At 50.1% G+C, this 16,122-nt stretch overlaps 1 protein-coding gene across 1 annotated transcript in view; it reads left to right on the top strand.

Annotated features, from left to right (window-relative positions):
- The window catches only part of isy1 (ISY1 splicing factor homolog), a 51,938-nt gene extending 36,975 nt beyond the window's left edge, over positions 1-14,963 (top strand). Inside the window, exons 7-11 of the mRNA XM_034164412.1 lie at positions 204-321; positions 402-524; positions 5,641-5,753; positions 6,803-6,889; positions 14,773-14,963. Coding sequence (XP_034020303.1) covers positions 204-321; positions 402-524; positions 5,641-5,753; positions 6,803-6,889; positions 14,773-14,880 — 549 coding nt within the window. The 3' untranslated portion in view covers positions 14,881-14,963. The remainder of the gene's footprint in view (positions 1-203; positions 322-401; positions 525-5,640; positions 5,754-6,802; positions 6,890-14,772) is intronic.
- Positions 14,964-16,122: the final 1,159 nt, after the last annotated feature.

The following is a 16,122-nucleotide window of genomic DNA, read 5'->3' as shown; positions in this document are numbered from 1 at the left end:
TGTGAAACCGTCCCTTCATCAATTTGATATTGATTGTAGGAGGAGCCTCCGGTATTTATTTTGATGGTAAGATGTTTGACTGTAACATTGAGTGTTATTGGTTATTATTTCTCGTTACGTTAACCATCACCAGGTAAATGTCCTACTTGTTGTTAGTGTTATTTGAAGTTTCTTTTCTGACTGGTTTGTGTCGGTTGTTTCAGCGTTTTGGACCGAGGATGTTGGACCACGAGGGGAAGGAGGTTCCAGGGAACAGAGGCTATAAATATTTTGGAGCGGCCCGAGATCTGCCCGGGGTTCGAGAGCTCTTTGAAAAGGACCGTATGTAAGCTCGCTGCTTTGCACTCCGGAACCTTCTGTGACATCAGCCGTCATCACTGCTTCTTCTTTCATTCCTTCAGCGGCGCCGGCGGTGAGAAAGACGAGGGCGGAGCTGATGAAAGATGTGGATGCAGAGTACTATGGGTACAGGGACGAAGACGACGGAGTCCTCCTTCCTCTGGAGATGCAGTATGAGAAACGAGGTGAGCAACTGTGGACTGAATGTCCAGAATCCCCCCCCGCCCGGATGTGTTACAACTGGGGATGAGAAAAGTCGGGAAGCACAAAGACTGATGGCTGGCTGACTGTGGGGGGGAAGATATTGAATTTTTCACACTTTGAAGGAGCCATTCTGGTGATTTTTACCAAATGAAAAGATGATTTTTATGTGGATAAAAAATGCTCTCATTTATACCTTTAACTGTTTAAAATCTTTGCAGAATGAATCTTTGTGAACCACACTTCATAGTAAATTGTATCTAAATTTATTGGGACCAGACGTTCCAAATCAATGTTTGTCAATAATGAAACCAAACACTCAGGATGTTCGGTCCGATGTAAATTCTGCTCAAATCCACTTAAGACCCCTGACACATGATGCATTTTTTTTTCAATTGGAAAACCAGGTATGTTGAATTTCAATCAGTCCAACGTAAAACCAGGTTGACATCATCTACAGAACTGAATCATGTTCACACAGTTCTCGTTAGTTTATGTGGTATTTTACTCTTATTCAGTCATTTATGTGAATCCTGGTGAAATGTGGCTCCGCCCATGTCCCCTCTTGATGTGTTCACCCCTTTTTTTTCTTACCCTCTTAGTTCACTTGTTTTAATAAGTACTAAGCAGATATTCAGTCTGACATCAGGGCTGCAGGCTGTCAGCAGTGTGACTTTGTCCGGCCACGTCCTTGCAGACTTTTCTTTGGAATCTTTATCAGACACACTTGCCATCTTAATCTTTTATCCTTTCCAACACATTTTCCTCACAAAAAACTGTCAATCTTTTTTTTTTTTTTTTTTTTTTTTTGCTTGCCACCATTATGCATCCCATAATACACAGCTCTCACATACAGGATCTCACACACAAAAGGTGTTTTTCAGGAAAAGTAAGATTTTACCTCTTAGGGTGTCCCTGCCCCGTCACAAACCACCCATACTTTGTTTCATTAACTGGCTTATTTACATTTACGGACATAAAAAAAACTGCGGAATAATGTGCTAAGCTATTTAGCATAGCAGCTTTTCTTCTCCAAAGTGTATATTTTGCCAGATTTGGCAAACACCCACCTAGCGATATTTGACCGGATCTCCTCTGATTGGCTAGTTCAAATGACATCATCGTAGAGGGTATCAACATGGCGGCGTTTTCAGCATTGAGTGTTGGTGCTAATTTTTCATCTTTTTATGGCACCCAAAGCGGCATTTAGTCATTTGAATCGGAACAGAAAATCACCTACTGCCGGAGGGATTCTCGGACGCTAAAAGCAGCTCAAAAACGTGGCACAGCGGTGCCTGAAATTATTTCCACCGTGTGGCGAAAATTATTTCCACCGTGCCCAAAGTTATTTCCACCGTGCCCAAAGTTATTTCCACCGTGCCCAAAGTTATTTCCACCGCCTCACCCAAAATTATGTCCACTGTAGCATTTCACCACGCAGTGGAAAGAATTTTTGCAGTCTTGGTAATTTTCTGTGTAGGATTATAAACAAAACCTGCAAATTCAAGACAGAATAAAAATGAACATACAGAAGTCCATGTTGGCACATGTGTTTATCCTGTTTTTTCTCTGTTTCATGTCTGCAAAACCTTCAATCAGTCCACCCCTGAAAATAGTGAATTTTAAAATATGCTAATTTTCAATAATGATAATCACCAATATCAAGCTACTATCATGAATGTGAAATAAGGAGATCTTAAACTCCGATCGTCTTTAAGTTCCCGCCCGACCGCGGCCATTCTGTTAAATTTTGACGGCCGGCAAAACAGCGCAACCCACCGTTTTGCTGGTGTCGCGTACGGTGAAATATTGTTCAGCTCAACATTGCCGAGGACACCACCATGTTGAAATAAATTCTACGATGATGTCATTTGAACTAGCCAATCAGCAAGGAGACCCAGTCAAATATCGCTAGGTGCGTGTTTGCTGTATCCGGCAAAATATAGCCTGCATCTTGCAAGCCTCTTGTGCACACCACACTGTTCAGTGTAACCTGGTGACTAATGTGAGAAGTGTCACAAACACATCCCACCTCAACTTTTTTCTCACTGGATTTGAAATGATCAGCAGGTGACAAAATTTATCCCAAAAGTAAGGGAACTGCTGATTCTCATCCCTGCACAGCCCTGCAGCCTGATTGAGGTCCATGTGTGATTGTTCAGAAACACTCCACCCAGGAAGACAACAATCCTTCCCCAGCTCTACAAATGTGTCCTTGACTTTCTCTTGCCACTGTTCTCATCAACACCGAGACACCTGTGCTTAAACACAACGTAAATTTTTAACATTCGACAAAACATATCAGTTTTTAAAGAAACTTGTTTTCATAGCTCAAAAACATGATTCAGTTGTTAAAAACTAACACCAGATTCAGATTCAGGGCCCCCAAATGACCCCAAATCCATTGAGAAACTCTATGCAAGAATTTAGGATTGATTTTAAACTCTTAATATTTGTTTTTAAAGCTATACATGGAATGGCACCTTCTTATCTCTGTGAACTGTTAACTGCACACACGCCCACCAGAACTTTGTGGTCCGCTGGTCAGCATCAGCTGGAGGTCCCGAGGACCCAAAGCAGGCAGTGGGGTGACCACTCTTTTGTTGTGGCTGGGTCCAGACTTTAGAATTCTTTGCCCCTTGAGTTGCACTCGATCAGTACTTTGATTCTGTTCAAAGCTACAGTAGTGTTCAGAATGTGTTGAGTATATTTCTTATTGTTACATGGGAAACAAGGTACCAGTAGATTCAGTAGATTCTCACAAATCCAACAAGACCAAGCATTCATGATATGCACACTCTTAAGGCTATGAAATTGGGCTATTAGTAAAAAAAAAAAGTAGAAAAGGGGGTGTTCACAATAATAGTAGTGTGGCATTCAGTCAGTGAGTTCATCAATTTTGTGGAACAAACAGGTGTGAATCAGGTGTCCCCTGTTTAAGAATGAAGCCAGCACCTGTTGAACATGCTTTTCTCTTTGAAAGCCTGAGGAAAATGGGACGTTCAAGACATTGTTCAGATGAACAGTGTAGTTTGATTAAAAAGTTGACTGAAGAGGGGAAAACTTATACGCAGGTGCAAAAAATTATAGGCTGTTCATCTACAATGATCTCCAGTGCTTTAAAATGGACAAAAAAAAAAAAAAGCAGACGCGTGGAAGAAAACGGAAAACAACCATCAAAATGGATAGAAGAATAACCAGAATGGCAAAGGCTCACCCATTGATCAGCTCCAGGATGATCAAAGACAGTCTGGAGTTACCTGTAAGTGCTGTGACAGTTAGAAGACGCCTGTGTGAAGCTAATTTCACAGTGAAGACAGTGAAGCATGGTGGTGCAAGCATCATGATATGGGCATGTTTCTCCTACTATGGTGTTGGGCCTATATATCACATACCAGGTATCATGGATCAGTTTGGATATGTCAGAATACTTAAAGAGGTCATGTTGCCTTATGCTGAAGAGGACATGCCCTTGAAATGGGTGTTTCAACAAGACAATGACCCCAAGCACACTAGTAAACCAGCAAAATCTTGGTTCCAAACCAACAAAATTAATGCCTCGCAGATGTGAAGAAATCATGAAAAACTGTGGTTATACAACTAAATACTAGTTTAGTGATTCACAGGATTGATAAAAAAGCAGGTTGAACATAATAGTTTTGAGTTTGTAGCATCAACAGCAGATGCTACTATTATTGTGAACACCCCCTTTTCTACTTTTTTTTACTAATAGCCCAATTTCATAGCCTTAAGAGTGTGCATATCATGAATGCTTGGTCTTGTTGGATTTGTGAGAATCTACTGAATCTACTGGTACCTTGTTTCCCATGTAACACTAAGAAATATACTCAAAACCTGGATTAATCTTTTTAGTCACATAGCACTACTATTATTCTGAACACTACTGTATGACGTCAGCCATGCAAGGGCACTCCCAGTAATCCCAAAATGATTTTCCAGCCTATCAAGTAGAATATGATGATCCACTGTATCAAATGCAGCACTGAGATCTAACAGCAGCAGAACCGTAGTGGTGTCCGAATCCATTAACTGTCTGTTAATTTTAATCTTTTTTTTTATCTTGATGGCAACATGCTGAATGACCCATGTTACCCTTTTTGAAAAATAATTAGTAGTTTTATTGAACTCATGTAGTTATTGCCTCAGATCTCTGCAGTCATTGAAATCCACTCAGACGGTGGAACAGTGGAGGATGTGGACTGATTTGTGATCCAGAACATGTTTTACTTTAACACTGAGATGCTTCATGATCATTTGATTGTATATATTTGATGTGTGGTTTCCAACTGATTTTCTCTTCTATTATTACCCCAAGAAAGGTATTTTCATGAAACCTTTCAATCTTCTTCCAGTTTTCAAGTTCAAGTTTTAAACTCTCTGCAGTTTATTTTCTGGAATAGCCCCAGATTGCACTTCAGAGCTTCTGAAATTCAAAAATATTTTTTGGGGGGCAAAAATTTGGGGTTTCAGCTTCTTTTTTTTTTTTTTCCCACCACTTTCATTCCCGGGTGGATCAGAGTCCACATATGATGGATGGGAAAAGGAAAAAACTTCCACTTAGCTCATGTATTTAAAAAAAAAATCATTTTAACAAAATGTTTAACCCCTTAACGCCCATCGTCGCATATATGCTACAATCTCTGACTCAAATATGCAACTTACCAAATTGACCTGTATGCCCGTTGTCGCAAATTTGCAACATACCATCATTATTATTATAACATTATAACATAAAGTCATTACCAGAATACCCAATATTACTATCTAGTTTTTGTGCAAAACTGAAATTAATAATCTCAACATTATTTACCATCTACTTAAAGGCAAAAACACACACAAAACATTTTTTATATACAACTATATAAATTCGGGCGTTAAGGGGTTAAATGAAATGTCTTTTAGTCCAAACTTCAAAAATTTTCAGTTTAAAGCAAAAATAGAGTTCAGTATGTCCAATCAGACTGCAAACAGGTGTGTGTGTGTGTGTGTGTGTGTGTGTGTGTGTGTGTGTGTGTGTGTGTGTGTGTGTGTGTGTGTGTGTGTGTGTGTGTCCGTCCGTCCGTCCGTCCGTCTGTCCAGCGGTGCAGGAGGCGGTGCAGAAGTGGAGGACAGAGGAGGAGTCCCGTTCTTCAGGGGACAAGCAGCAGGTCATCGACGAGGATGACAACATCTACACCGTGCGTGATGAAGAGGTGAACCAGTGTGTGGAACCACCCAGGGTTCTGTCAGGAACCGTATTGGGACTGAGGGTTCCTCAGCTCCTCTACAGTCCCTGTCATGTTGTTGATACCATTAGCTTTCAGAATGTCTTCATTCATAAATGCAAATAAAAACGTACTCGTACAATTGTAATATGTATCCGCTGGGATAGGCTCCACCCCCTGTGATTCCCAAACCTGGGATAGGCTCCACCCCCTGTGATTCCCAAACCTGGGATAGGCTCCATCCCCTGTGATTCCCAAACCTGGGATAGGCTCCATCCCCTGTGATTCCCAAACCTGGGATAGGCTCCATCCCCTGTGATTCCCAAACCTGGGATAGGCTCCACCCTCTGTGATCCTAAACCGGTGTCACCGACCGAACGGCCCTGCCTAAAAATTGCTCCGCCCTGCCTTCACTGCACATGTCTGAGTCTCTTCACCTGAAGCGGTCAAATGGAATAATGTGATTATTAACCATCAGATGACCAAGTAAATTCTTAAATCATTCTGAAGTCAGTTTGAAGCTGAAATGAGGCGATAATCGAAGAATCGCTGCTGATGCTCCGAAATGACTCATGCACAGTGAAGGCGGGACTGTTCGGTCGGCAACGCCGGAATAAATGGGTTGAGAAGATGGATGGATGGTTTGGAAATCAGGGATGTCAGTTGTTTTGAGCAGGACTGTGGATCAGGGCTCAGATCTGTCTGATCCTCAGCTGGATTCATGGATTCTGATCCGGCTGTTAGTGCAGCGAGGAGCCGAGACACAACGTCTCCACTGATGTCTGATGGACACAAAGTCACAGTTAACAGCCTGTGAGATGTTTTTCCTTCTCATGGCCAGCGTGGGGCAGCAGTTAGCACTGTGGGTTTGGTTCTTTCTGCCTCTGCGGAGCTAAAGGTTAAAAAATCAGGTGTCCCTGGAGCCTGTCCAGGGACTGGACTTTGGGATCCCAGAGGGTTCCATACAGATCCGTATGTCCTGTAATGGGGGACAGACTTGAGTGTGAGCTAAAGGGCTGTTTGTGTTTTGTGTTCAGCCTGATGACGAGAGCCAGGAGGAGCGGGAGGGCGAAGAGGGAGGAGTCAGCTTCATTGCACACGTTCCTGTTCCTTCACAAAGAGAGGTCTGTCCAAAACCTGCTGTCTCTGACCCGTCCCATTGTCCCTTTCTGACCCGTCAGTGTCTGTAAGCCGTCTCCGTCCAACCCCTCAGTGTCTCTGACCCGTCAGTTGTCTGTAAGCCATCTCCGTCCGACCCCTCAGTATCTCTGACCCGGTCAGTTGTCTGTAAGCCGTCTCCGTCCGACCCCTCAGGTCTCTGACCCCGTCAGTTGTCTGTAACCCGTCTCCGTCCGACCCCTCAGTGTCTCTGACCCGTCAGTTGTCTGTAACCCGTCTCCGTCGACCCCTCAGGGTCTCTGACCCGTCAGTGTCTGTAAGCCGTCTCCGTCCGACCCCTCAGTGTCTCTGACCCGTCAGTGTCTGTAACCCGTCTCCGTCCGACCCCTCAGTGTCTCTGACCCGTCAGTGTTGTAACCCATATCGTCCGACCCCTCAGTGTCTCTGACCCGTCAGTGGTCTGTAAGCCGTCTCCGTCCGACCCCTCAGTGTCTCTGACCCGTCAGTGTCTGTAAGCCGTCTCGTCCGACCCCTCAGTGTCTCTGACCCTCAGTGTCTGTAACCCGTCTCCGTCCGACCCCTCAGTGTCTCTGACCCGTCAGTTGTTGTAACCCCATCTCTGTCCGACCCCTCAGTGTCTCTGACCCGTCAGTTGTTTGTAACCCGTCTCTGTCCGACCCTCAGTGTCTCTGACCTGTCAGTTGTTTGTAACCCGTCTCTGTCCGACCCCTCAGTGTCTCTGACCTGTCAGTTGTTTGTAACCCGTCTCTGTCCGACCGCTCAGTGTCTCTGACCCGTCAGTTGTCTGTAAGCTTGTCTCCGTCCGACCCCTCAGTGTCTCTGACCCGTCAGTGTCTGTAAGCCGTCTCCATCCGACCCGTCACTGTCTGTAACCCGTCTCCGTCCGACCCCTCAGTATCTCTGACACACGTCAGTTGTCTGTAAGCCGTCTAGGTCCGACCCCTGAGTGTCTCTGACCCGTCAGTTGTTCTGTAAGCCATCTCCGTCCGACCCCTCAGTGTCTCTGACCCGTCAGTTGTGTCTGTAAGCCGTCTCCGTCCGACCCTCAGTGTCTCTGACCCGTCAGTGTCTGTAAGACCGTCTCCGTCCGACCCCTCAGTGTCTCTGACCCGTCAGTTGTGTCGTAAGCCGTCTCCGTCCGACCCCTCAGTGCTCTGACCAGTCAGTTGTCTGTAAGCCGTCTCCGTCCGACCCTCAGTGTCTCTGACCCGTCAGTTGTCTGTAAGCCGTCTCCGTCCGACCCCTCAGTGTCTCTGACCCGTCAGTGTCTGTAACCCGTCTCCGTCCGACCCCTCAGTGTCTCTGACCCGTCAAGTTGTTTGTAACCCGTCTCCGTCCGACCCCTCAGTGTCTCTGACCCGTCAGTGTCTGTAAGCCGTCTCCGTCCGACCCCTCAGTGTCTCTGACCCGTCAGTGTCTGTAAGCCGTCTCCGTCCGACCCCTCAGTGTCTCTGACCCGTCAGTGTCTGTAACCCGTCTCCGTCCGAACCCCTCAGTGTCTCTGACCCGTTTGTTTGTAACCCATCTCTGTCCGACCCCTCAGTGTCTCTGACCCGTCAGTTGTTTGTAACCCGTCTCTGTCCGACCCCTCAGTGTCTCTGACCTGTCAGTTGTTTGTAACCCGTCTCTGTCCGACCCCTTAGTGTCTCTGACCTGTCAGTTGTTTGTAACCCGTCTCTGTCCGACCGCTCAGTGTCTCTGACCGTCAGTTGTCTGTAAGCTGTCTCCGTCCGACCCCTCAGTGTCTCTGACCCGTCAGTGTCTGTAAGCCGTCTCCATCCGACCCGTCACTGTCTGTAACCCGTCTCCGTCCGACCCCTCAGTATCTCTGACCCGTCAGTTGTCTGTAAGCCGTCTAGGTCCGACCCCTGAGTGTCTCTGACCCGTCAGTTGTCTGTAAGCCGTCTCCGTCCGACCCCTGAGTGTCTCTGACCGTCAGTTGTCTGTAAGCCGTCTCCGTCCGACCCCTGAGTGTCTCTGACCGTCAGTGTCTGTAACCCGTCTCCGTCCGACGCCTCAGTGTCTCTGACCGTCAGTTGTCTGTAAGCCGTCTCTGTCGACCCCTCAGTGTCTCTGACCCGTCAGTGTCTGTAAGCCGTCTCTGTCCGACCACTCAGTGTCTCTGACCCGTCAGTTGTTTGTAACCCGTCTCTGTCCGACCCCTCAGTGTCTCTGACCGTCAGTTGTCTGTAACCCGTCTCTGTCCGACCCATCAGTGTCTCTGACCCGTCAGTTGTCTGTAACCCGTCTCTGTCCGACCCCTCAGTGTCTCTGACCCGTCAGTTGTCTGTAAGCCGTCTCCGTCCGACCCTCACTGTCTGTAACCCGTCATCCGTCCGACCCTCAGTATCTCTGACCCGTCAGTTGTCTGTAAGCCGTCTAGGTCCGACCCCTCAGTGTCTCTGACCCGTCAGTGTCTGTAAAGCGTCTCCGTCCGACCCCTCAGTGTCTCTGACCCGTCAGTGTCTGTAACCGTCTCCGTCCGACCCCGCCAGTGTCTCTGACCCGTCAGTTGTCTGTAACCCGCTCCGTCCGACCACTCAGTGTCTCGACCCGTCAGTTGTCTGTAAGCCGTCTCCGTCCGACGCCTCAGGTCTCTGACCCGTCAGTGTCTGTAACCCCGTCTCCGTCCGACGCCTCAGTGTCTCTGACCCGTCAGTTGTCTGTAAGCCGTCTCCGTCCGACCCCTCAGTGTCTCTGACCCGTCAGTGTCTGTAACCCGTCTCCGTCCGACCCTCAGTGTCTCTGACACCGTCAGTTGTTTGTAACCCGTCTCCGTACGACCCCTCAGTGTCTCTGACCCGTCAGTTGTTTGTAACCCGTCTCTGTCCGCCCCTCAGTGTCTCTGACCCGTCAGTTGTTTGTAACCCGTCTCTGTCCGACCGCTCAGTGTCTCTGACCCGTCAGTTGTCTGTAAGCTGTCTTCATCCGACCCCTCAGTGTCTCTGACCAGTGCAGTTGTCTGTAAGCTGTCTCCGTCGACCCCTCAGTGTCTCTGACCCGTCAGTGTCTGTAAGCCGCTCTCCGTCCGACCCGTCACTGTCTGTAACCCGTCTCTCCGTCCGACCCCTCAGTATCTCTGACCCGTCAGTTGTCTGTAAGCCGTCTAGGTCCGACCCCCTCAGTGTCTCGACCCGTCAGTGTCTGTAACCTGTCTCCGTCCGACCCCTCAGTGTCTCTGACCCGTCCGTGTCTGTAACCCGTCTCCGTCCGACCCCTCAGTGTCTCTGACCCTTCAGTTGTCTGTAACCCTGTCTCCGTCCGACCCCCTCAGTGTCTCTGACCCCGTCAGTGTCTGTAACCCGTCTCCGTCCGACGCCTCAGTGCTCTGACCCGTCAGTGTCTGTAACCCGTCTCCGTCCGACGCCATCAGTGTCTCTGACCCGTCAGTTGTGTCTGTAAGCCGTCTCCGTCAGACCCCTCAGTGTCTCTGACCCGTCAGTTGTCTGTAAGCCGTCTCTGTCCGAACCTCAGTGTCTCTGACCCATCAGTGTCTGTAAGCCGTCTCTGTCCGACCCCTCAGTGTCTCTGACCCGTCAGTTGTTTGTAACCCGTCTCTGTCCGACCCCTCAGTGTCTCTGACCCGTCAGTTGTCTGTGAACCCGCCTCTGTCCGACCCCTCAGTGTCTCTGACCCGTCAGTTGTCTGTAACGTGTCTCTGACCGTCAGTTGTCTGTAAGCCGTCTCCGTCCGACCCGTCACTGTCTGTAACCCGTCTCCGTCCGACCCCTCAATATCTCTGACCCGTCAGTTGTCTGTAAGCCGTCTAGGTCCGACCCCTCAGTGTCTCTGACCCGTCAGTGTCTGTAAGCCGTCTCCGTCCGACCCCTCAGTGTCTCTGACCCGTCAGTGTCTGTAACCCGTCTCCGTCCGACCCCTCAGTGTCTCTGACCGTCAGTTGTCTGTAACCCGTCCTCCGTCCGACCCCTCAGTGTCTCTGACCCGTCAGTTGTCTGTAAGCCGTCTCCGTCCGACGCCTCCAGTGTCTCTGACCCGTCAGTGTCTGTAACCCGTCTCCGTCCGACGCCTCAGTGTCTCTGACCGTCAGTTGTCTGTAAGCCGTCTCCGTCCGACCCCTCAGTGTCTCTGACCCGTCAGTGTCTGTAACACGTCTCCGTCCGACCCCTCAGTGTCTCTGACCCGTCAGTTGTTTGTAACCCGTCTCCGTACGACCCCTCAGTGTCTCTGACCCGTCAGTTGTTTGTAACCCGTCTCTGTCCGACCCCTCAGTGTCTCTGACCCGTCAGTTGTCTGTAACCTGTCTCTGTCCGACCCCTCAGTGTCTCTGACCGTCAGTTGTCTGTAAGCCGTCTCCGTCCGACCGTCACTGTCTGTAACCCGTCTCCGTCCGACCCCTCAGTATCTCTGACCCGTCAGTTGTCTGTAAGCCGTCTAGGTCCGACCCCTCAGTGTCTCTGACCGTCAGTGTCTGTAAGCCGTCTCCGTCCGACCCCCTCAGTGTCTCTGACCCGGTCAGTTGTGTCTGTAAGCCGTCTCCGTCCGACCCCCTCAGTGTCTCGGACCCGGTCAGTTGTCTGTAGCGTCTCCGTCCGACCCCTCAGTGTCTCTGACCGTCAGTGTCTGTAAGCCGTCTCCGTCCGACCCCTCAGTGTCTCTGACCCGTCAGTGTCTGTAACCCGTCTCCGTCCGACCCCTCAGTGTCTCTGACCCGTCATGTTGTTGTTTGTAACCCATCTCTGTCCGACCCCTCAGTGTCTCTGACCCGTCAGTTGTTGTAACCCGTCTCTGTCCGACCCCTCAGTGTCTCTGACCCGTCAGTTGTTTGTACCCGTCTCTGTCCGACCCCTCAGTGTCTCTGACCTGTCAGTTGTTTGTAACCCGTCTCTGTCCGACCCCTCAGTGTCTCTGACCTGTCAGTTGTTTGTAACCCGTCTCTGTCCGACCGCTCAGTGTCTCTGACCCGTCAGTTGTTGTACGCCGTCTCGTCCGACACCTCAGTGTCTCTGACACCGTCAGTGTCTGTAAGCCGTCTCCATCCGGCACCCGTCACTGTCTGTAACCCGTCTCCGTCCGACCCCTCAGTATCTCTGACCCGTCAGTTGTCCTGTAAGCCGTCTAGGTCCGACCCTGAGTGTCTCTGACCCGTCAGTTGTCTGTAAGCCATCTCCGTCCGACCCCTGAGTGTCTCTGACCGTCAGTGTCTGTAAACCCGTCTCCGTCCGACGCCTCAGTGTCTCTGACCCGTCTCAGTTGGTCTGTAAGCCGTCTCTGACCCGTCAGTTGTCTGTAAGCCGTCTCTGTCCGACCCCTCAGTGTCTCTGACCCGTCAGTGTCTGTAAGCCGTCTCTGTCCGACCCCTCAGTGTCTCTGACCCGTCAGTTGTTTGTAAACCGTCTCTGTCCGCCCCTCAGTGTCTCTGACCCGTCAGTTGTCTGTAACCCGTCTCGTTCCGACCCCTCAGTGTCTCTGACCCGTCAGTTGTCTGTAACCCGTCTCTGTCCGACCCCTCAGTGTCTCTGACCCGTCAGTTGTCTGTAAGCCGTCTCCGTCCGACCCGTCACTGTCTGTAACCCGTCTCCGTCCGACCCTCAGTATCTCTGACCCGTCAGTTGTCTGTAAGCCGTCTAGGTCCGAACCCCTCCAGTGTCTCTGACCCGTCAGTGTCTGTAAGCCGTCTCCGTCCGACCCCTCAGTGTCTCTGACCCGTCAGTGTCTGTACCCGTCTCCGTCCGACCCCTCAGTGTCTCTGACCCGTCAGTTGTCTGTAAACCCGTCTCCGTCCGACCCCTCAGTGTCTCTGACCCGTCAGGTTGTCTGTAAGCCGTCTCCGTCCGACGCCTCAGTGTCTCTGACCCGTCAGTGTCTGTAACCCGTCTCCGTCCGACGCCTCAGTGTCTCTGACCCGTCAAGTTGTCTGTAAGCCGTCTCCGTCCGACCCCTCAGTGTCTCTGACCCGTCAGTGTCTGTAACCCGTCTCCGTCGACCCCTCAGTGTCTCTGACCCGTCAGTTGTTTGTAACCCGTCTCCGTACGACCCCTCAGTGTCTCTGACCCGTCAGTTGTTTGTAACCCGTCTCTGTCCGACCCCTCAGTGTCTCTGAACCGTCAGTTGTTTTAACCCGTCTCTGTCCGACCGCTCAGTGTCTCTGACCCGTCAGTGTCTGTAAGCTGTCTTCATCCGACCCCTCAGTGTCTCTGACCCGTCAGTTGTCTGTAAGCTGTCTCCGTCCGACCCTCAGTGTCTCTGACCCGTCAGGGTCTGTAAGCCGTCTCCGTCCGACCCGTCACTGTCTGTAACCCGTCTCCGTCGACCCCTCAGTATCTCTGACCCGTCAGTGTCTGTAAGCGTCTAGGTCCGACCCCTCAGTGTCTCTGACCCGGTCAGTGTCTGTAACCCGTCTCCGTCCGACCCCTCAGTGTCTCTGACCCGTCGTGTCTGTAACCCGTCTCCGTCCGACCCCTCAGTGTCTCTGACCCGTCAGTTGTCTGTAACCCGTCTCCGTCCGACCCCTCAGTGTCTCTGACCCGTCAGTGTCTGTAACCCGTCTCCGTCCGACCCCTCAGTGTCTCTGACCCGTCAGTGTCTGTAACCCGTCTCCGTCCGACGCCTCAGTGTCTCTGACCCGTCAGTTGTGTCTGTAAGCCGTTCTCCGTCCGACCCCTCAGTGTCTCTGACCCGTCAGTTGTCTGTAAGCCGTCTCTGTCCGACCCCTCAGTGTCTCTGACCCATCAGTGTCTGTAAGCCGTCTCTGTCCGACCCCTCAGTGTCTCTGACCCGTCAGTTGTTTGTAACCCGTCTCTGTCCGACCCCTCAGTGTCTCTGACCCGTCAGTTGTCTGTAACCCGTCTCTGTCCGACCCCTCAGTGTCTCTGACCCGTCAGTTGTCTGTAACGTGTCTCTGACCCGTCAGTGTCTGTAAGCCGTCTCCGTCCGACCCGTCACTGTCTGTAACCCGTCTCCGTCCGACCCCTCAATATCTCTGACCAGTCAGTTGTCTGTAAGCGTCTAGGTCCGACCCCTCAGTGTCTCTGACCCGTCAGTGTCTGTAAGCCGTCTCCGTCCGACCCCTCAGTGTCTCTGACCCGTCAGTGTCTGTAACCCGTCTCCGTCCGACCCTCAGTGTCTCTGACCCGTCAGTTGTCTGTAACCCGTCTCCGTCCGACCCCTCAGTGTCTCTGACCCGTCAGTTGTCTGTAAGCCGTCTCCGTCCGACGCCTCAGTGTCTCTGACCCGTCAGTGTCTGTAACCCGTCTCCGTCCGACGCCTCAGTGTCTCTGACCCGTCAGTTGTCTGTAAGCCGTCTCCGTCCGACCCCTCAGTGTCTCTGACCCGTCAGTGTCTGTAACCCGTCTCCGTTCCGACCCCCTCAGTGTCTCTGACCCGTCAGTTGTTTGTAACCCGTCTCCGTACGACCCCTCAGTGTCTCTGACCCGTCAGTTGTTTGTAACCCGTCTCTGTCCGACCCCTCAGTGTCTCTGACACCGTCAGTTGCCTGTAACCCGTCTCTGTCCGACCCATCAGTGTCTCTGACCCGTCAGTTGTCTGTAAGCCGTCTCCGTACGACCCGTCACTGTCTGTAACCCGTCTCCGTCCGACCCCTCAGTATCTCTGACCCGTCAGTTGTCTGTAAGCCGTCTAGGTCCGACCCCTCAGTGTCTCTGACCCGTCAGTGTCTGTAAGCCGTCTCCGTCCGACCCCTCAGTGTCTCGACCCCGTCAGTGTCTGTAACCCGTCTCCGTCCGACCCCTCAGTGTCTCTGACCCGTCAGTTGTCTGTAACCCGTCTCCGTCCGACCCCTCAGTTCTCTGACCCGTCAGTGTCTGTAAGCCATCTCCGTCCGACCCCTCAGTGTCTCTGACCCGCGCCGTTGTTGTCCCCTTCTGACCCGCCTCTGTCTGTGTCTCAGGTGGAGGAGGCTCTGGTGAGGAGGAAGAAGATGGAGCTGTTGCAGCGTTATGTCAGTGAGACCCTTCAGGCTCAGAGTCTGGAGGCGAGGACTCTGCTGGGACTCTAAACAGGCTCATTCTTCACACGGACCAGTCTTAGTTTTTAGTTTGTTTTTTGTCTTGATTCTATTAAAACTTTCTCTTCCACTTGGTTTGTTTTGTGACTGAAAATCCAGGTGTCATCATGACTTTCAGTCTGAGGGGGCGATACAGCGTCTGAAACCTCTAAACGACCACTGGAGTGATCTCTGGCCATTTAATTAATTTAATCGGCTTATAAAGCGCCAAATCACAACAAACGTTGCCTCAAGGCGCCTCACACAGAACAGTTCAAAATAAAATTTAAAATAAGGTTAGTAAATAAAAAAAAATCAAATACATAATAAAACACAAAAGAATAAAACCAAAAAATAAAGCTATTCATAAGAAAGAAAATAAAAATATGTTTTAAGTCTTGACTTAAAATGTTCACAGACACCGACTGCGTCATGGTCGCAGGAAGACTTTTCACTGAGCGGGTGCATGATAAGAAAAAGCTCTTTGACCCACTGACTTCGCTCTGGGAAGACACGATAGTCCACATCCTCTGATCACAAAACCTGGGCCGGCACATAGGGTTTCACCAATCAAGCCGATAAGAAGGCGCCCAGTCCATGAACACCTTTATATGTTAATAACAAGATCTTTACAGAGACAGGAAGCCAGTGCAAAGAAGCCAGAATGGGTGTAATATGTTCAAACCTGCTTTGTCAAAGTCTGGCAGCAGCATTTGAACCAGCTGGAGACCCCTAATGCTGGATTGCAGTAACCCTGAAAATAGGACATTACAATAATCCAATCTACTAGAAAAAAAGCATGAATCATGGTCTCAGCATCAGCCAGAGACAGGATGGGACGAATTTCGCTATATTTCACATGTGGAAAAAAGCAGTTCTAGTAATATCTCTAATGTGGAGGTCAAAGAACAATGTAGGATCAAAAATTACCCCAAGGTTCCTCACGCTGTCCGTATGATGTATAACACAAACCCAGGCTGAGCGCCAGCTGGTCAAATTGATGCTGATGTCTTGCTGGACCAAGAACATCATTTCAGTCTTATCAGAGTTTAAAAGTAGGAAGTTACTAGACATCCAGCTTCTAACTGATAGAAGACAGTCCCTCCAAAGATTTTATGGGAATGAGATTTTCCCCACAGTTATCGGCATGTATAACTGAGTATCATCTGCATAGAAGTGAAAGGTAATCCCAAAACACTGCAATATGTGCCCAAGGGGTGCTACATTAAGGAAGAAAAGCAGGGGGCCTAAAAT

Source organism: Thalassophryne amazonica, chromosome 3 (genome assembly GCF_902500255.1).
Source record: "Thalassophryne amazonica chromosome 3, fThaAma1.1, whole genome shotgun sequence".
Lineage (NCBI taxonomy): Eukaryota > Metazoa > Chordata > Actinopteri > Batrachoidiformes > Batrachoididae > Thalassophryne > Thalassophryne amazonica.
This window is presented reverse-complemented; position numbering and strand designations above follow the sequence as displayed.